Source organism: Gavialis gangeticus, unplaced genomic scaffold, assembly GCF_001723915.1.
Source record: "Gavialis gangeticus isolate Ggan-Ray unplaced genomic scaffold, GavGan_comp1, whole genome shotgun sequence".
NCBI classification, from domain to species: Eukaryota; Metazoa; Chordata; order Crocodylia; family Gavialidae; genus Gavialis; species Gavialis gangeticus.
This window is the reverse complement of record NW_017729014.1, coordinates 11599617-11621125: the sequence shown is the minus strand read 5'-3', so window position 1 is coordinate 11621125 and position 21509 is coordinate 11599617. Positions and strand designations below refer to the sequence as shown.

Here is a 21509-nt window from a genome sequence, read left to right as displayed (position 1 = left end):
CTGCGGCTGCTTGCAGCACGGGCATTTATCGGTCAAGTTATCGGCCCCATCGGGCCAATATCAGATGCAGCAAATTTTCTTGGTACTGATCTGATATTGGACCGATGTATTGGTGCGCCTCTAGTGTGGACCCCTTGAATTGTCAGTGTGGGTATTCACGTACTTTTGTTTGATCATAGTCATCTTTCGCAGACCCGTTAAACATAGTCTGCAAACCCCCATGGGTCTGTGGATTGCAGGTTGAAAACCACTGAATTAGAGATTTACTTGACTTGAATGATGGGGTCCCATAGAACCATTTACAGCAGAATAGCCCACTGACCAAAGCTGAGACTGTCTTGTCTAAAATTCAGTTAAGAATCCAGTAATCCAAGTGCACTCTAGGCCAGGCCCATCTAAGAATACTTTCCATTTCCTTCTCTGCCATTGCAGTTGCATGCTGCTGTTGACTTCAGTTATATAGGAAATTCAGCCTGTGGAGCAGTTTGAATAGATAGCAGGACTTTATAATTCCTTTCATTGCTGTTTGGTAGACTATTGTCACTCATTTGATTCCTCAGAAAAGCAGTATTTGTTGCACGTTCTCCAAGGTGACAATTAAAATGATCTGTTATGTCTTGTTAAGAAGCTCAACTTGTGTTCTTTCTTCCTCTTTCTGTAATGCTTTCAACTTTAGGATAACTGCACCAGCAAGGTATGGTGGGCCAAAGTAGCCATTGATATTAAATCTTAGATTCACTGTAAAAGACCAGTGTTGTTCACTTGGAAGGACAAAGAGCAGGGATCTCAAGGCCTTTCATGACAATTTTATTTTTGCATCATAGACTGTCTTTAATGAAATTACAAAATAATCATGGGATGAGGAGTAACATCAGCATCAGAACTCAAAATTAAAATACCTTGGGTGTGGGGGAAGGAGGACAGAGAAAAATGCAGGTGTAAAGAATATCTAATAGTTTTATTGTATGCATCCCTGCTCCTGGTTTGTTGGTGACTTTTCTTAGGAATAGTTAGAATTAGTAGGAATAACTTAATGTCTTTGTTTTCCTGCACCTGACCTCCCATGGTCTTTCATTTTGTCTCACAAGCTGCGGTCTAGTCTAGCCTGACCAAAATTACACACAAATGCTGTGTGCAGCCCTTGCCTCACCCTTCTTTCACTTGTCAATCTAAAGGTTACTTGCCATAGACAAGAGGGTAGTAGAATTTTCTTTATAAGGTTGGTATTCACAACCTACATAATTTGTCATCAAAGCTTCTACTACATAGTCAAATCCTATTTTAATTGTGTTGTGTGGAATTTAATTTTTGGCAGCATTTGAAGCATTGTGCATGTCTACTAATTTTGTCTGCATGTCAGTAAATGACAAAACAGCCCTACCCTCTAGAGAGCTTTCCTAGGTAATTCCTTAGTGCTTACCTTGGGTCAAAATAGGTTGAGGTGTGCCACAGGTAATGAGGAATAGAAAATATTTACAGTGGGATGTGGAGGTGCAAGTCTAACCTGCCTACAAAGAAATTGGGTATGGTCCTGCTTTGAGCAGGGGGTTGGACTAGATGACCTTGAGGTCCCTTACAACCCTCATTTTCTGTGATTCTTTGGAACCACTCATACAACCTTTCTGAAAATTCTTTACCCATCATTGGGCTAATCAATGGATTGGGTGCTTTGAGACTTGTGCATTTGACTGCTGTGTGACCTTGTGCTTTTGTCTGAATAGTCCCCAAATCCTTTAATCAGCAGCCGGTTACAAGGTTAGCTTAAAAAAGGAAAAATCTTTCTGGCTAAGCCGTTCTGTCCTGTTCCAACCTCTTCCCTGTCCTCATGTCTTTCACACAGAAGCTATAGGGAGTGAAAGAATCTTCCCCTCCTATTTGGGAACGTGGCTGACTTGAACCATAAAAACTCCAAACAACCTGTACTTGGAAAGGAAGCTAATTTCCCCATCTGTGTTAACTGCCACTGCAGCCACCACTCCACGAGTATTGATAAATACACTATTGGTTCCCATTTTAAGGTTACTTGACAGGTACGCAGTGGGAATGTAGAGGATATTAACAAGGCCACTTGACTTGATCAAAGTGCTTGTCTGAAGAAAGGTTATTCTGTATACAAGAAACACCTTTCAGAGATTACGTTTAAAAACCGGGCCAATCTCAGCAAATTTCTGCAGTCAATTTACTAGAGGGGGGGAAAGGCCCCAGCTAAGCCTTACTTCAGCAGAAAAACTATTAGACTTTAAATTTCTACTTACTATTTTGTTTCATTGTATTTAAAGCTAAATATAAAAAAAAGACATGAAAAAATGTTGTTGTGCAGGCCCTCCCATCCACTGTGGGGAGAAGGATAAAACCATTCAAAACCAATTTATACCAGCTTTCTGGTGCTATTTATATAGTGGGAATGAAATGAGAGGAGAAGTAGGGAAGAAAATCAAGAGAGGAGAAAGAAAGGAGGTGAACTCTTGCAGTTTTTGCCTGGTCTGTCTGTCTTCCTGTTGGCAGAGTAAAATTCTGATCCTTTATCTTCAGCTTATAACATTTCCCATCTTCTATTTTCATTTCCTTTCTTAACCTCCTCTGTCTTACTCTCACTTTTCCCCTTTCTTTCTTAACCCTGATGATCCTTTATCTGCATAGCTTTTTTCAATATCTTTTCCACCAGTCAGTATCTGGCTTTCTTTATTGTGCCTATTTTTACCAGTGCTGTCATCTGCCACCTTCATAATCCTCCCTTTGGATTTGTGCGGTGATTCTTTTGTGTGCATAGTCCCTTGCTCAGTTTGCTTGAACTGCTGCCAGACATGGAAATTGATGGGTCCAGAGTTTCTTCACAATCACTAGATTCTTGCTCTGACCAGGGGGCTTGCAACTTGTGGGAACTTGAACATATCTCTTGCTACTACTTTTTCTAACCTGGTTTTCATTGTATTGAACCTTCTACGCAGAATGCAGCAAAATGTTTTTTTTTTCTATCCCCTGGAAGAGGACAGTATCTAACTCCATTTTTAAATAAGATTTCGTGGGGGTTAGGGAAAGCTTTCTACCCTGTTTGTGTTTTTCTTTCTTTCTTTCTTTTTCCCTTCCTCAGTGACTACTTCACTTGCATGCTCTTCTTTTCAGAGCAAAAAGAAGAAGAAAACAGACTTTATTCCATACAGAGATTCTGTGCTGACGTGGCTTCTTCGGGAAAATCTAGGTATGGCTAACTTAACTGCGATAATATGTACAGTTCACTCCATTTTTCTTGATTCTTTGCAATTTTCTTTTTTCAGTTGAAGTATTACATTGACATTACATTTGGAAATAGCTAAGTTTAGCAGCCATGTTGGAGCCTTTTTTTATTTAAACCACTTCTGGTGTCAGAAGGTGACCTTTATCTGTTACTTTGCTTTGTGCAACGTTGTTGAATGTTTAGTAATGGCATGCTTTAAGCTGGGAAACACTGACCTTCAGTAAAATGACCACTGTCCATAACATGTAATGCAGTTTCATTTAGAACACTGTGTGTTACAGGTGGGAACTCTAGAACGGCCATGGTCGCTGCTCTGAGTCCAGCAGACATCAACTATGATGAAACTTTGAGCACTTTAAGGTACTACTCTCTAATCTGGTAGGAAATTTATTAAATTGCGGCTCTAAAATTCAGGTTCCTGTCCTTTGTACCATTGCACTGAGAGTATTTGCTGGGTACAGGCCATGTACGGTCAAAACCCAGGTAAATTAAAAATTGAACCAGGGGAGAGGCAGTTGTTGGTTATGCTTTGAATTGGCCAGATTAGATTTACTGGATTTTCGTGAAAACATTTGCCGAAAAATGCATAAAGGAAATAATTTTACCCATGGGGAAAGACGGGTTAAAAATGACGTCACTGACCTCTAGGGCTTGATTTTTTTCAAAGATGCTGAGTGCATGGAACTTTGTGAAAACCCCTGAAAGGTAAAACAGTAGTTGGAGCTCAGTGTCTGACAGTTTGCCTCCAGCTCTGTATTACATAGCACTTCTAGGTTTGAGCTAATTTAATCCTTTCATTAGTCTGAGATAGTGGGTGGCAATGTAGAGAGCTGTTGTATATTTGTAAGGCTGGAGAGATCTCAAGGGATCTTCTAATCCAGCACCTGCACTGAGGCAGGATCACGTGTACCTACTACCTAAACTTTCCCCAACAAATTTTAGTCTAACTTATCTTCAGAGATCTCCACTTAAGAAGACTCCACAGTCTCTTGGTGTACATAGCCTGTTCTAATGTTTCATTACTTTAACCAAGTTTTTTTTCCCTTTGCTGCAGATTTCTTACTGTTTTATACATGCACACCATCCCTCAGGGTCAAGACTAGCACTTCGCTAGGGTACACTTTGGCAACCTCTTACATATTGGACAATTTAATGTGCTCCTACCTTCCACTTTTGTTTTCCAGAGTAAATAAACCTAATTCCTTCAACTCTTTATAATGGTCACGAAACCATGACATTCCTATTGTTGTTTGCTCTCCTCTGGACTCCCTGCAGTTAATTTGTGTGTGTGTGTGTGGCCTACAAATGAACACCATATTGCAGCTGAGGCCTCATTAATGTTGAGGAGAAGGAAATATACATCTTCTGTATCATATGTATGATGTTTCTGCAAATCCATCCTAGAAAGAGGATATGCCTTTATTTTTTCAGTAGCATCACATGGATTCATTAAAAGTTTGACAGAGAGATGCCTTTCCTTTGTATTTCTACATAGTCAGATATTTCCCATTTTGCATTGGTGCATGTAAGTGTCTCCCTGTAAAAGAAACTAATAGTTTTCTCTGGCTGGTTCTAGATATGCGGATCGTGCCAAGCAGATCAAATGCAATGCTGTTATCAATGAAGACCCCAATGCCAAGCTGGTGCGTGAGCTGAAGGAAGAGGTGACACGGCTCAAAGATCTCCTGCGGGCCCAAGGGCTGGGAGATATTATTGATAGTAAGTGGATTAAACATGTCTGTCTCCACCTTGTAATCTGGGCGCTGTGACCTACTGTGGAAATGAATTACTTGTCTAAGGCCACGGAATTGCAGAAGAGAGTTTGGTCACAGGTAAACAAGTACTAACAGGTACTTTGCTTTGGAAATGGTGGGGTCTCTCCTCTTTTTCAAATAGTCTGTTGCAGAGCTTGTCTTTCCTTTTCTTTGAGGTTGACACATTGGATTCAAACTCTGCTCTATTGTGTCTTGCTTGCAAAGGAAATCCTGGGTATGTTGCCATGATGTCATGATCCCTTTGCATTGGTCCCTGGTCAGGACCCTTTTGATTAAGGAGCGGTCTTGCTGGGTCACTTTGGAGGGCTTTCCATCTCAAAGGGGTGATAGCATGACATGAAAAATAACTTCGCAACAGGGACAGAGGCCACCTTTCCAGTCCCCTCAAAGAACATCATCTTGTCAGCCCTCACTTGGCTTCAAATGGTGTTCATCAGAACAGAAAATTATGCCTAATCCCTGGTACAAGTCCTTGAATGTCAAAAATATTTGACTGCTTTCTACAATTAGCTGCCTCTGACTGAAATAATATGCTGTTATAGAGCAAAAGTTTTGAGGTGCACTGCCAGACCTACATAGTAGGAACTTGCACAATGTCTTGTCTAACTGCCTTTGTCAAAATACAGTATAGAATAGTCTCTGAAGAGACTTTTTTTGACTTAACTGATTTTCCTGACCCTTGCCTCAAATTTAGCAAACAAGTGAAAAAAGCTTTTACGCTAAATTCTTTGAGGAACCTAGGCTGTGACTTAATTTCTGACAGAGGAGATGCCTTTCAGATGATGACTTCAATTATTTCTGGCAATTGAACCAGCTTACCACTTGTTCATTATGAAAAAATCTGTTGAAATGTTTCTTAAAAAAAAAATCTGTGTTGTGGGTACTTATTTTTCTTGTAAAGGAAAAGTCGTGGTGTAATTATGGACAGCATGAAGAAGTAAGTGTGTTCTGTGCACGTATCTTTTGTCTTCCTTCATTTCCAAGAGAATGGATCAAGAAGAAGACTTAGCTTAAATTCAGAATTTTTCACATTTTATGCAGTCTTGGGTTTGGGTCAAGCCAAGCCAGGAAATTTATTTTGATGTGTAATTGAAAATTGTCTTTGTTTTTTCAAGTGTCAGTTACTATTCACTTCCCTTCCTATGTCACTGTTGAACCTGAACTTTGATCCTTCTTGTATTTTCCCTCCTGCTTCCCTTTAGTTGATCCAATGGGAGATGATTACTCTGGAAGTGGAGGCAAATGTGTGTATTGTGTGGTTCTCTAGCTCTCTAACTTGCCACTGTGCTTCTGCTGGGTCAGCTTTTAGCTGAGCTTTGCATGCCAGCATTCCTCATGGGGAAATCCCAGACAGAGCATGTACTGCCAACAGTAATGTAGTTTAATGGATATTAAGACAACGTCCATCTCTGCTTTTGAACTGCTCTTCAGAAATGCAAAGTTGCAACCATTCTTTAATGTATCTGCTACTTGCTGTGGAGGAGATTCAGAGGATAGTAATTGTAAAGGCTGTTTTTTGTTACCACTAATGGTTCAGACTTGACCTACTAACTTTTTTTTTCTTTGGCAAATCACTTGCAAGTTATTAAATGCAAACAGGTTTCCATTGCCATGAACAGCTGCTCCCATAATTTGTTTTCTGGACCTCAAAAATGTTTTTCTAATTTTGAATTCGACAATTGGTTAAGCTAAAAAAAAAAAGTGAAAGTTTCCTCCTGTAGAATGAGTTTGATCATTTCTGTGCTTATGCAGTGCTGGGTGCCTTCTCACTTTATTTGAGCTCTTACTCCTGCTGGGTATTAGTACAGCTGCTGTGTAGAACAGAGACTTGTTTTCCTCTGAAGGAACAGCTCTTAACGTGAAAAAACTGAGGAAGATTTAAATTGCAGGTTCAGAGAGAACCTTTGGCAAGACAGTATTTTATTTTTGACTTTGCCGTACGTTCTCTTGTTTCATAAAAATCGTAGATCTTCCTTCTATATAACCCACCTTCAACGAAATGTTTTGCTTCTTTAAACAGGTGGATTCTCTGTAGATTTTTGGTCAAGTCTCAAGTTTCCTTTTTTTGTAATTGAGCTCTTTTCATCCCACTTTGCCCATTCTCACCCCAAAACAATACTGGCTGGAAAAGATCTGTCTGAAATTTCCCAAGTGCAGTTACTGGTGGTGTAAAGACTCAGCCTGGTCTTGCTATGACGTTTTGGTGCTGCTTCCAGCTTGTGCCTAACTCTTATCTGTTTGGAGCAACTGCAGACCTCTGAAAGAAGCGTGCATGATACTGAGGGTTAGGTGTTGTACGGACAGAGCAGCTGCCAAAGCGAAGCGATTGCCAGTGCTGTTTCCTCTTCCCTAAGAGTGCATGTGCCTACTGGCCTTTCAAGATTGCATCTTCCCTGTTCTGTCCTGCTTATTTGCCTTATCCTGGTGGCTTGTCCCCGTCCTTAACCTCCTCTACGTATTATTGCCTCCACCCCTGCTGCTTATATTTGCAGATGGTGGTTTTCAAACTGACTTAAGAGTTACTATTAGTTTTCTTTGTTTGCTGTGATGAGAGGTGGAAAGAAATAGAGTGAAAGGTTTAAGACAGAAAGATTGTTCAGGGTTGGAGGAAAAAAGGCATTGGTGGGGGTGAGGACTTGTGGAGAATGGCCCGAGCATCTGGGCTTACTTGTCTAAGCTTTATAAGTGGGCAATTTTAATGATAGTTTTATTTGAGGATTGGCCTGGGTTCTGATCAGAGTAGTTACCTCTGAATAACTTGAATAGAAAAGTCCCATGGCTAAACCTGTACTTGCCAGCTCTGCAGGAGCTGTCTCCAGGCCTCTTGCATTTATACTCCAGTGTTAGCCTGAAATTCTAGGTCTCCCTTGAAATCCTTTCCTCTGCTTTTTTCAAGCCGTTATGATCAAAAGGCTTAGAATTTAACCTCATGTGCAAACAACTCCTAGCACAAACGTGGCCTGTGTGCATACTTTGGTCCTCTTCCTCAGCACTAGTGTAGGGTGTGAAAGACTGCGATATAAATGTGAGCTCGTGCGGTGTTCACTCGTACTGTCAAAGACTGGGGAGGTGGCTAATAGAACCTTTGCCCTTGGTGGAACCTGGCAGCAGTTGGGTTCACCTCCTAATTCTGCTGTGCAGAGGCACACCTTCTTCGGATTGTAAGATTTAGCCCATACTTATTTATATTCCTGTTAGTCTTGAGGAGTCTACAAGGGAGAATAGTTTATTTCCTGATTGGCGGTCACCTCTGTTCCCAGCTTTCAGCCCCCATATTGTTCACCGCTGTGCCGTTGCCCAGTTGTTGGATACCGATGGGACTATAGAAACAGATCAGCATATAGCTGTGGAAGCCAGGAGGGGGCTTCTTATAATTTACACAGTGTCCTGGTGTGAATGTTTTTACTTTATTTTGGCAAGAGTTTACTGATCTCAGTGGTGTGTGCTGGGTCCCTTTATTTGTAATTCTCAGGGTCTGAACTGAGCTGCTGTTAGCTTAGTGGTATTTGCTTTAAAGGATTTGTTTCAGAACTGCCATCTAAAACTATTGTATTTGTCTGTGTTGCTGCTTAAGTGCTTTCCTCTTACACTGGTGTTTCCTTCCTGTTTTCCATTTCTCTGCTCCTTCCCTCTTCCCCTCTTTTCCTGTTTTCCTGTTTTTCTGCCTTCCCGTCTGTCTGTCTCTCCCAGATCTGAAAGATTTTCAGAACAATAAACATAGATACTTGCTTGCCTCCGAGAATCAACGCCCTGGCAATTTTTCCACAGCCTCCATGGGGTCCCTCACAGCATCTCCATCTTCCTGCTCTCTCAATAGTCAGGTGGGCTTAACATCTGTGTCCAGTATACAGGAGAGGATCATGTCTACACCTGGAGGAGAAGAAGCCATTGAACGTTTGAAGGTACATGTTACTGTGCACTCAGCTGGATATAATTTTGGCGGGCTTGAAAGCTGCATATTTGGAAGGAATCTCCTTAGGAGAACATAGCCAATAGGGTTGTGCGAAATTTCAGCAGCCGTTTTGTTTTTAGAGGCATTTCAGCCCATTTTGGTGCCCGGAACACTGAATCCAAAACTTAAACGGAAGGCTACGAAACCAAACCAAACCAAACCGTCCAAAATGTTTTGGAAATGCTTCGGAAAGTTTTAGAGGCGGGCTTGCGGGGAAACAGAAACTTAGAAGTGGGGCAGGAAGGACTGCTCTGATATTGATATCTGTAGCTTGCCATGTCTGTGATCTGCCCCTGAGGTCCCTTCCAATCCCAGTGCTCTGGGGGAGGGATGGCAGCCTGCTGTCATCCTTTGCACACATCCTGGGGCCCATGCCCGGGGAGAGTCTGGCAGCCCTGCAGCCCTCCTTTTAAAGTGCTGGGAGGGAGATGGGCCCGGGCAGGGCAGCCATGGGGCTTCTCCTCCAGCTATGTCTGCCTCTGTCCCAGTGTGGGGAGCTGCAGGAGCCACGGGGGAGGTAGGCACAGCCGGAGGAGCCGTGGGAGAACCTGCAGCTGCTTGGCTGTACCTGCCTCTTCCCGGCTGAATCTCCAAATCGGCTCCGAAACAGTGTTGAAACTCTAAAACAGATTTGGCTGAACTGAAACGGAACAGTGATCTGAAACGCCAAAACAAATCGCTGCCCCTCTGAAATGACTGAATCCAAAATAGAAATGAAATGTAGCTGTTCCGCACAGCCCTAATAGCCAATGCCTTTTCTATTTCTGGAGGTTAACACAGAAGCTCTCTTGCACTCCAAAGAGTTCACCAGGGTGGGATGAGCTAGGGATTTGTCTCCATGTCTGAACTATTCATTCACAAAAATCTGCATGAGAGTGTCTTCAGCTGTAACAAAAATTGGCAATAGCAAACTTGAATCCAAGTACGTGCATCTACTGACAGTCTCATATAATGAGGATAATGAGTAAGGTGAGTAGAGCACCTGGGGGTTGGGAGGTAGCTGTTTGTGTGGAGGAGCTTCAAGAGGTTTGTTCAGCATCTCCCTGTACTAGGCCTGACTTGCCAGTGCAGTCATTTTTTAAAAAACCCAAGTTTATCTAAGCCTAAAGGAGAAGTACAATCCTGGCACTGTTGTCTTTGCCCTACCCCCACGGATTAGAATGTGAAGCATACAGAAAAGCCTGCTGTAGCCAGACAATGGGAGCCTTGTCCTAAATCTGCATAGAATTGACCAGCATTAAAAATGCATTCCAGCAAAGGGTTTCTTTTCTTTTCTTTTTTTTTGTCAACCCCCTCCCACACTGATGGGTGTGCGGGGGGAGTTAGATATGTTAAATCCCAGTGGTTTGTTTTCGTGATTTCTCCATGAGATGCTGCCAGGAGGATTTGAATGGTCTGGAACACACACGGCATATCCTCCTTCTATTAGAAACCTGCTGTTGCCATGGAGATAATGGTGCTGTCTCTGTAGTCCCCTGACATCAAGACACTGAATGACGTCTGTAAACTAGATTGAAAAAGAAAAATCTCTTAAGGTGGTCCAAATCAAAATCAGAGCCTACCGGGAAGAGCGTTTTCTACTTTTTCCATCAATATTCAAAACAGCTTCTTGTGAAACACTGTTGAGAAGGGCAGTGCACTTTGACATCTTAGATACTCAAAGTATAGAATGTTTTTGGAACTCAAAGTAGCCAGAGATGCGTAGAATTGAGCATGCTGGTGCTTTTACTTGAGCTTTCCAATGGGTAACCTGGCTGCTAGCTTTTTGAGAAGGATCAGGTCTGACGCATCCTCAGGCTGCTCGGGCGAGTAGAGAAATAGCTGTGTGTGTCAATTCAGAACAACAGAGTGGAGCAAGTAAGAAATATATCCCTGTGTCTCTCTTCAGAGAAAAGAAATGGCCTCGTGTGCTACAGCTGGGTGAAGGCAACAGTTGAAAAAAGCCCCTGTGAAAATCTTGCTTGAGAGAAAGCTGCTAGAGTAGCTCTTGGCATGAGGCTGTGAAATGGTGTGGAATCCCTTTTACAGTGGTGGTATGTGCCACACTGAATCATGCTGATTGTTGTGGAGAGCTACTAATATTCTGTTTAATCCTCAGCACCAGAAAGGAGGATTGAGCCTCCATTCAGCCTCGACACAGTCTCTGAACTGAAGTTCTTGGATTTTTGCCAGGGTACTGCCCACTATTGCAGGAGCTTTAGCTTAAACTTTACATGAGAGGACCGTGGCCCACTGCTTTGGGTAGAAGGGCCTGGGTTCGGGGTTGTAAACTCCCTGTGCTTCCTAGTCTTAGGCTTGGAGTGGAGCTGGGGCCTGGAAGATGGATTAGGAAGTGATAAGTAGCTTATGGGGTGAGGGAATTCACTTTTAATTTCCTTGCCACCCTTGTACCAAGTCTCAACAGTGTGCAAATTTTGTTGTCTAAATGGGCTTTAATGCTGTTGGAAGGCAAGGATTGCTTCAACCATTGGCTTTGCTATATACCGTGGTAAGCCTTTGATCTGAACAAATACTCCAAGTCCTTTAGAGAAAGCTTTCTGACTTTAAAATATGGTTTTTTTTTAATGCAGATGTTGGTGAAATAAGTGTAGTTCTTCTTCCCTTCCCTCATTGTCATTCAACAGAAGAAAAAAAAATCTCTGAATTTTTTTTTTTAATGTTCATCCCTGTATGCTTTAATGCAGCAGTGGAGTGTAAGCTCCTTAACTTGCTCTTTTGAATGGCAGGAATCCCCCTTGGCCAGGCCTCTTTATTTTTAATGCTCCTTTTTAGATTCATTTTCAGTCTCCTGTGCAGGAGCTTTCAGACAGATTCTCTAACAATTCCATAATGATTGGGGTATTTGTGTGTGCGTGTGCATGGAGACGGGGAGCTGCATTCCTGAGGGATTATGTTGCTAGAGGAGCAAGGAGATTGATAACAAATGGGACTGGAAAGACTAATAAGATTCCTAATTTTCTCCCCTCCCTCCACATCAGTGACTTTTGCTGGGCAGTGAGCCGAACACAATGTGGTTGGGTACAGCTTGCTATAAAGCTACTTCTGGTAAATAGTTAGTAGCAGCTCCTGCAAACAGTTGTTCAAAACTAATATAAAATATGCTCTTTGCTCATTTGTGCCCTCTTGCCCTTGAGAGCAGTTATACTGAGTGGGTGTATGCAAAGGCCTTACAATTAAGGACTTAAATATCCATCTGGCTGAGGATTTAGAGTAAACTTCCAAGGCAGAATGGCCTCATGTTGTAGCAAGGGAGGCTTAGGTTGGATATTAGGAAAAACCTTCTCACTAGGAGGGTGGTGAAGCGCTGGAATGTATTACCTAGAGAGGTGGTAGAATCTCCATCCTCGTAGTTTTTTAAAGCTTGGCTTGATAAAGCCCTGGCTGGAATGATCTAGTTGCGGATGGTCCTACTTGGAGCAGGGGGTTGGACTAGATGACCTCCCGAGGTTTCTTCCAACCCTAATTTTCTATGATTTCTATCATTCTATGAAAATAGCCACTTCCCAAGTGCTGCAATTACATACCAAGCTGTGTGGTTTGCATAGGATACTTAAGGAATTTGACTTGGCCTTTTGTGCATTGCAATGCAGCTGGTGTTGGGTATGTGGCATTCTTAACCACAAAACCTGTTGTTTATCTTTGGCGCTCATGTTATTTAAATATAGCTCCAAGAATATGCTAGAGGGAATAATGAGTGTCCTAATGACTTATCTTGATACAGCACCTTTCATCCAGAAGGCTCCAGAGTGCATTTATGAACTGATTTATAGCATTAGCCACTAGACTTCCCTTTTAGCTACTGTGATCTCTAGTCTTCTACAAACAAAAAAAATTGTCAGCAACCAGGAGCCGCTGTCTAGCCTGGCTATTTGTGTAGCGTGGCTTTTTTTCCTGGGGACTTGAACAGCACCCATTTATGTCTTGGCCTTTTGAAAGCTAATGACCCGAAGACATGGAATTGGCGCCCAATTACCTATTGGTAGTTAACCCCTGGCCAGCCCCAGACATTATGTCCAACCTAGGGAATAACAGTTCATTTCAGAGGTAGAGAATCTGGATTTTTTGTAAATTGATTCAGGGTGGTCATTGCAGGAAGCATCTAGGTTTCTGGGAGATTTATTAGTTTGTTCATAATTTTGTAGTGTTGTTGAGTGGTTAAAATTAGCTCTTAGCCACTTACTGCTAGGGTCTAATTCAGCTCTCATGTAGGCCTCAAATACATATATACATTAACTTTTCTGCTTTTTTGCTATATGCTGTCATAAAGGGTTGGTTCCATATAATCCCTGTATGGTCTGTTAATTGTGAACTTCTATACAGGAATCTGAGAAGATCATTGCAGAGCTGAATGAGACATGGGAGGAGAAGCTGCGGAAGACTGAAGCTATTAGAATGGAGAGGTCAGGAGAAAGAAATGCCATGGGGGTGGGCAATGGGGTGGGCACATGGTAGAAGGAAGGAGTCTGGACAGAAGCTGCACTTGCCTGAAAAGCTAAAGCATAGCAGCAGCTGGCTTCAGTGGTGACATGGCTGCTGTTCTTTTGTATTGCACTGACATTAGGTGGGCCACATAGAAAGGGGAATTGGTTTCATTTCCATACTTCCAAGACACTGCTTAGAATAGTTAAGCAAAATACTTCTTCTTAGACACAGTTTCCATCCAAGGTTTGAGTTGCTGGCTTAAGTACTTGGGGTTCAGTCCTTCTCTGAAACGTGCTCATTATGATATGAAACTGCATTTGATTCTGGCTTTTCTTTTTCTCCCTTTGTCTTTTCTTTATAGCACACAATTTGACTTGAAGGTTAAAGGGAAGAGAGAGGCTTTTGGTACCAGTGTGGTTAATAACAGTACTCTTTTCCCCACCTCCCCCCCAAATTCAGCTTTGCATTTGCAGCTGGAATTATAGCTTGCTTCAGTGAAGCAACAGGCTACAAATAAGAATTGTTGGCCAATCCCCTTCTGTATTGGTGAAATTTATCATTTGTATCTTAATTGTCTTGGAGTATCTAGGGAGACTTCTGGGGGAAGGAGAACAGCCAATCTTTAACTTGATGTGTGGTTTGCCTTGAGAATTTGTGTTCAGAACAGATTTTAACTTTTTTTCTGGGGTAGGGGGAATTACTGTTGTAAAAGGTTATCATTCTCATGGTGTATTATTGCTGTCAACAGGAATGTTAGACCTGTGGGAAAATTCTGTAGGTCTATGGTTTGGAGCTGAAAGTAAGATTTCGTTCTTGTGGCAGTAGTGCATCAGGTCTGGGGCCAACGTGCAAGCTAGCTGGTACTACAACACATTGTACAATGATGACTATACTGAAACATTTGCATCCAAATTCAAATTGACACACGTACAGCTAACAAAGCATAGCTAACTTTGTGCTTCCGTTTCCTTGTAGGGAGGCTTTGCTGGCTGAGATGGGAGTTGCTATTCGGGAAGATGGAGGAACACTGGGAGTCTTCTCACCTAAAAAGGTAGTGAATACTGACGTTAAATGTTGGTTTACTTCTGTAAGAGACTAGACAGCTGGGTGAGACTCATTTCTCTGTCAGCTACAGAATAATTCTGGCAGTCCCTGGACCCCAGGTAATGGATACCAGTTGTAGTCTTGAAGTACTTCAGTGTTTTGCAGGCTATATGCAGGGATTCAGAGGCATAACAACATGTGGCTTGGTGCCTGGGGCAGCTGCCACATACAAGGGCAGTGGTAACATCTGGCTGCCACTGCACTGCTGGTACAACTGTACTGGGGTAGCTGCCCTAGTTGCCTTGCCCTAGTTACACCACTGCAGGTATTACCTTACCCACCATGAAATGCAGCCAACAGAGATGTGAAAGCTGTCCCTCAGTACTAGGAACAGTATTATCGTGCTCTTAGGGATGGTGTCCACAGTCCACCATTTATTTAGGAAAGGCAGAACGTCATATGAATTCAGTCTGAATTTACTGAAGAAACTCAAGCCATGTGAAAAATGCAGCGTGAGACTTTGGATGACCAAAAATAGGTAAGAATGCTGTAGTGTCCCTTTAGAAAGTGGCTGCTTCCAGTAACAGGATATGTGAACTGGGCCACTGGTGTTGCACATTGACTCAGAAGTGGCATCTGGGCTTGTATATATTTTTTTTATTTTATTTTTTTTTTACAGAGTCATCTCTGCTCGGTTGGATGATGTTATAACTAGCTCAAATCCTAAGGTTCTGTGGCCTTATTATCTTTGTTAAAGGTCCACTATTTTTATTTTTTCCTATCAAAAAGAGGGGTTGTCATGTAGTGAACTAATAATCACTGATGATGAGAGTTGTAAATGGAGGGGGAAGGGTTCCTTCTATTGCATGTCAAACTTCTATCTTCTTTTTTGTGAAAGGTGGAAATAACTCCATTGGAAATCTGTGCTACATGCATGAGAGGAGGAATCTGGTTTAAAATTACCTTGAATGCAATGAGTGTAGCAACTACCAATTACTCTGTTATCTCAAACAAAAGAAACCAGTAGTCTGAAACTCTTCCCCTTTCTGCCTTCAGTATACATTGTATATTTTTTTGAGTGGTACCCTTGAATCTCATACCTGTTGATTTTTCCTTATGTCTCTAAAGTGCCATATTTTGTTTCCAGTTGGTTTGTTTTGCCTTTTGTAACTTATTCCTAAACCCTCTTAAGATTCATAAAGCTTCTTTATCCTCACTGTTATCTTTCCTCAAGTTTTCTTTTCTCTTGCTTCTCTTTCACATTTTGGATTGCATTTCCTCGTAGATTTTCCCTCAGAGGCCATCAACTCTTTTTGATGACTCTTTTGATGCATTTTCTCCTGACCAGGTTTGTGTGCGGAAGTTGTTGGGGATCAGTAGTTGCTTTGGTTAGTGAATAGCAAGTTCTGCCTGTGGAAATGCATACTAGAGGAAACCAAATCCTGATCTGTCCTTAGCCATTCCTTTCTGCCCTTCCAGTTTAATGTGCATAGTTCTCCTTCCTGTAGTAATTGGCAGCTCTTGTTGTGAGAGTTTTAGAAATCTAGATGGCAAACTGGGCTGTAAGGGTTTTATGTTTATGGCACAAGTATGAATCTAGTTTTGTGTTAGTGCCTGTGAGCATAGGTCAGTATTTCTATCATGCCAGCCGGATAGAAATCAAGCTGTAGGAAATTACTTTTCTGTTTAGTTCTTGAATGAAAAGGTAGTGACATCACAAAACCAATGAATTATCCTCTCAACCCTTGAGGGAGGGCCTTCTAAGTCGGGCGTGAAGGCCGCTAGGCAGCGGAAGCTTGCAGTGCTGACGAGGCCTATCTTCACACACAGAACAGGGGACTTCAGCATGAGTGAATGGGTCCATTTTGTTACCACCAAACATCTTTCAGGTTGCTCAGCTTCGTTTGTTATAGAGTGTTCTCATTTTAAGGTCACCCATAAGAAGGAATTAAGACTTGCAGTAAAAAATATAGTATACAAAGAGAAGCATAAAAATATATTTGTAGTTGGTGGGACAGACGCACGTGTCTGCACGTCCAACTGCTTACTGCTGCTTGTCATATTTTGAGTACTTGTGGATTTTGGCTTCTCAGGAAATGACGGCTAAAGGTTCTACCTTTTATATAAGTTCTAAAAGTCGTCTTGTAAGATGAGCCAGTGGTCGTGCTCTATTGCTCATCTTCAACCGTGGTTGTAGGTATGCTTTTGCTTACGGGTCTGTACTCACCGTGATTCTACAGCTGTCTTTTCATTGGCTCATGGAAGATGAGACTTCTCCCTCCAAAGAGAGGAAATGCCATTACTGATTGGTGAGGGGCATCACTTCAAAACAACATGATGGTACCTCCTTCACCTTGCTTCGTTTTCTTGTTTCTTCAAATACAAGTTTCCAGGCCCTGAAATCTTATGCTCCTTTTAAATCAAATTTTCAAACTGGCTCCCCATAGAACTTCTTAAAAGTATTTGCATTGCATTAAATTATGTGCGTTTACTAACCATTTTGACATTGTTGGCAGTCAAACAAAGGAAAGCCAAAATTGGATTTGCAGATGTCAACCTGACCTTCTGCCGTGCTTGTCTCTGGTTCAGTTAACTCCCCAACATTTTGAAACACAGAAACAAATTACTATATTGACCTTACCTGATCTGAGTACCGTGTATGACCTGGCTGTCTGAGTATTTGGACTTCCAAGGACATCAGGACTAGGAACACTAGGAAGGAACCATTACTTCCTTCTTGACCTGGTGCTCACTGTACATTTTATGTTTGGACCAAGCTAAAATCCTTGTTTTTGCTGAAGAATGCTTTTACTTTGTGACGACTGGCGGGAACAGTTTTAATTTTACTAGGCTTTTACTAGGTCCACGTGGAAATGGCTTTAAAAAAGTGTCAGAGTCCATAGCCAGAACATAAAAGCCATGAAAAAACAGTAGTCTTTAATTTCTGAGAGGTTTCTTATCTGTAGATTGCAGCCATCAGCTGTCTTAAAGTCTCAAGCATAAAGAGTATCTTTTGAGCTTCCATCAATTGCATGTGGGTGCACATGTTACAAATTGGCTCCTTTGGAGCTCACAGTAAACTGCTTGAATTCAGCTTTCCCTTGGGAGCCCATGCAGATAGATCTCCTGCTTTAATGTTCCAGTTGTGGATTACCAGAGACTGGCATGTTAATTTCCCATGTTTGCTCTGGTTTTTTGTTTCCTTACTGTCACGTTTCTCCCCCTTTTTTTTTTTTTTGTTTATCTGCTGCTATCTCAATGGCTAGATTTTTACACCAAGGCCATGCGACTTGTTTGCTGATTCCAATGGGGTGTTTTCACCAAAGAAGGTTGGTTTAGCAATATAAATGACTACGTTTTTAGAAGAGAATTAGATGGAGATTCGTAGCAGTGTGTATCAGGAAATGTCAGTAGTTTAGAGCTTACTTCCAAATCTACAGGCTCTGAAAAACAGCACACATGGAATGCGTATTTTTTATATTAAATAAAAATCATACATCAGCGTAGCATTTTGATAACAAGGCTGTATGACAATACGTTGCTGTTTAGCTTTTCTGTTCCCTTCATTGTTCTTATTAAAGCTTAATCAAGGCTTTACAAGGAATCATTAGTTTTTCATACCAATTGCTTGTTTTCCCTACATCCTCTGCTTAAAATCAGCTTGTCTGAGCTGTGCTTCTGCTGTAACTTTTCTAGTGCTCCTTTCCTATCCTGATATGGTTGTGTCTGCACTGAAAGGGTTGACATTTCAGCTCGAAAAGAGAGTTTCTGGAGGAACCTGGAGCTTCACTGGCTATGTGTAGTTGTGTAGCATTTGGATTCCTCTGCATGTTGACAGCCAGCAAATCTTTAAAAGGAAGCATGGATGCAGGTGTTTAGCTTTCAGATCATGTGTTCTCATTTGTTGGCAGACTCCTCATCTTGTGAACCTCAATGAAGATCCACTCATGTCAGAATGTCTGCTTTATTACATCAAAGATGGCATCACCAGGTGAGATGTGGCTTTGTTATGCTTGCTTAATAGACCTGTGGTTGGAGACATCATCCATTTAAATTACGTTTCTGCCTGAAACTGTTGTCACTACTCTTAACGCAGGCATGTGCACGCGCATGCACTTATTGTAAATGAAAGGTAAGGGAAATGCGTTTTCCTAGTTTACGTTCTGTATGCTTGTGCGTCCTTGCCAGATACTTACCCTTGTGTCTTTCTGATGAGAGCAGAAAGAGAAACCTCTTCCTGTAAAAGACAAAAATGGCAGGGGGAGTGGGCATGTTGGTAGAGCACTGAAAACTACCCTCTTTGGGAAAACCAACTGTATTTCTAATAATCCTGTTAACTAAAAAGAAAGTTGTTTCCTCCATTCTTTTTGTTTTCCTCTCTGTGGGTGGATCTCTTTCTTTTGAAAGCACATCCCTAAACTCAGTTACGTTATTTTTGGCTGCTAATGTCTGCATACAATTAATGTGGTCCCTGTTCGCATACACAGGATTAAACTTAATTGCCATATTTAGAGTCTAGAAGGAATTTTCTTTGTAGGCAGGACAGCTGGGGGACAACTGAAAGGCGGATTTATCTATCTCTGGAGCATTGAGCAATGTTCAGCTGTTAAGTGGGCATATTCCCCATGGAACAGATGGAGAATAATGCAGGAATAAAAACTATGCCATTTTATAAATCAGCATCACGCTTCAGTTTGGGAGGTTATGCTCAATTGCGGACTAACTTAATTATAAAACATATAGCAAAGCTCTAGGGAATTAAAAAATGAGCTATGAGAGATCTTTACGTGCCCCTAATCATTCTCGTACAAGAAAATGAAGATTCATTTTTCTTTCTTTTTCTTTTTTAACCTCAGTGTAAAAGTATTTAGCAGAACAAATGGTGTAGAGCAGGAACATCAGAGTATTTTAGTCATCCTATTTCATAGTAAGAGAGCAAAGGGACTGTAAATGAAATTGAAAAATGACAGATTCATATATAACTTCTTTGACACAATGGACAGTTCAACTCTGGAATTCATTGCCACAAGGAATTGGAAGCTGTGAGTTTGAGCATGCAGAATTGTTTGTTATTTACAGGGATAGCAAGTAGCCAGAGTTAACGTGAATAAATTCTCAGGCTTCAAGATATGCCAGCCTCTGGAAGTTTGGAGGTTAGATGGCAACTTCATACTCAGCTACCTGCTACGACGTTGCTCGCACCTTAGCTGGAGCATGTTGTCATTTGGCACAGATAATGTTGCCTGGATGCTGGGCTAAATGGGCTGCTGTTTAATCCAGTATGGCAGTTCCTGTCTCTGCAGTGGAAGGGCCAGATGTTAATGACTCTGTTATTCCTGTCTTGTTTATTCACATGTAACTATGAGCTTCATGAAACATTTTTTGGCTGACGTGCCAAGTCTAACACTTGTTTGTTCTCCCTCTGTGGCAAGTTTTCTGCAGAGGTACTAGCAAGAGATGATCCCTTATGGGCCAGTTCTTCAGGGCTAACAAGCTGTGTTGGCCTTTCTCTCCCTTTTCAGGGTGAACCAGAAAAGTGCTTCAAGGCTTTTTCCACTCCCCGTCCCGTCCCGTCCCGTCCACCCAAAGTCAGTCAGGATATTGAGCCCAGCAAAGCTGTCTTTTTTTTTTTAATGTTATGTGTAATTAAGTCATGAGTTTTAAGTCTTAACTTATCCCTAATCAAAAGTGTGTTCATGATGTTCTCACGAACTGTTCAGATGCCAGTGTTCAGTATTGTATTTTAGGAAGTATCCATTTTGAGGGCTACATTTCCTCAGCTGTTAGAGTGTAAAGGATTGGTTTAATCATGTGCAGCATTTCTTTGAACACAGCAGTGGTGTATTTTCTTTATCAGTTGTAGACAGTTTCTGAGTTGACCTTGAAATGCTTTCTGTTGGGCTCAGGGTTGGCCAGGCGGATGCTGAACGACGACAGGACATTGTGCTAAGCGGGGCTCACATAAAAGAAGAACACTGTATCTTCCGAAGCGAGAGGAACAACAATGGCAATGGTGAGCATCCTTCCATTATCTAGGTGTCATTGAATCTCTTTCCACTTTTGAAGAACATGCCCAGTTTGCTACTGTGTGTTTGCATATAAATATGGGTGCAAGGACTGCCTTATCCATAAATTAGTCTTCAGCACTGGAGAGCTAGTGTTTTGAGTCCTGGAAAAAAAAATAAAACCTCTGTACAAGCAGCTATGTACAATATATTATTTTTGAAGTGGTCAGGGAAGGAGAGCTGAAAGGACTGCTGGGACTTGAAAGAGTCCTTTCATCAGGTCACTGAAAACATTTTCTGTTTGGGTTTAATAAGAAGTAGCTGTTTGAGTTAATGGTTTGTGCAGAGGAGCACCATACTGAGACCTTCTTTCTCTAGTGTATTTATTTGGCCCAGTTAGCACTGTTGCCTTTGAGCTGGAATTCATACCTGATCTTTAGGGATCCTGCATCCCCGTGCTCCCTCCAGCTCTGCCCGAGCGGGCCCCCAGCGGCCAGGGCTACAGAACCATCCTGCCTATTCCCTGTTCTGTGGGTACCAGCCACAGCCAGCCAGCAGCACCTGGGCCCCAGCTGCCACGTGGGAGGCAGTATCTGCTGTGGCTGGAGCAGAGTGCGGAACCCAGCTTGGCTCTACCCCCTGCTGGGTGGCACAACCGGAGTGAAGCTGAGTGGAGCCTGTGAAGGGTGGGGGAGGGTGCAGAGCTTGGGGCTCCCTGCTCTGTTTCCTTTCCCCCAGGGATCCGTGGGCCAGGGGGTGGGACCCGGTGTGGGAGGGCGGGGTGCAGTGGGGAGGCTTGGTGCTGCCACCACTGCCACTGGGAGCCCTGTGCCAGCCACGCCACCATAGTGAGGTGCCCCCTGCCGGACCAGCAGTGGCATGAAGTTGTGCCCTGCCTGCTGCTACCAGGGGGCAGGGAGTGTCTTGTCATGGCAGCATAGGGCTCCTGGCAGTGGCAGCACTGTCACCAAGTCTCTCTGTCCCGCCTGCTGGGTCGTAGAGGCCCCTGGGCAGGGGGGGCAGCAGCACAGGAAGACCTGTGCCCCACAATGGGCAGCCTGCATCCTCCCCATCCC

General features: G+C 42.4%; 1 protein-coding gene across 6 annotated transcripts in view; it reads left to right on the top strand.

Moving 5' to 3' along the window:
- The window catches only part of KIF1B (kinesin family member 1B), a 216206-nt gene that overhangs the window by 114817 nt on the left and 79880 nt on the right, over positions 1 to 21509 (top strand). For 2 of the 6 annotated variants that reach the window (XM_019511759.1, XM_019511753.1), the window contains 10 exons: positions 677 to 694; positions 3124 to 3199; positions 3517 to 3595; positions 4812 to 4954; positions 6213 to 6254; positions 8701 to 8912; positions 13283 to 13362; positions 14360 to 14435; positions 18340 to 18419; positions 20335 to 20441. In XM_019511759.1, coding sequence (XP_019367304.1) covers positions 677 to 694; positions 3124 to 3199; positions 3517 to 3595; positions 4812 to 4954; positions 6213 to 6254; positions 8701 to 8912; positions 13283 to 13362; positions 14360 to 14435; positions 18340 to 18419; positions 20335 to 20441 — 913 coding nt within the window. The remainder of the gene's footprint in view (positions 1 to 676; positions 695 to 3123; positions 3200 to 3516; positions 3596 to 4811; positions 4955 to 6212; positions 6255 to 8700; positions 8913 to 13282; positions 13363 to 14359; positions 14436 to 18339; positions 18420 to 20334; positions 20442 to 21509) is intronic. The other 4 variants (XM_019511757.1, XM_019511754.1, XM_019511758.1 and 1 more) reach the window with 4 other exon arrangements.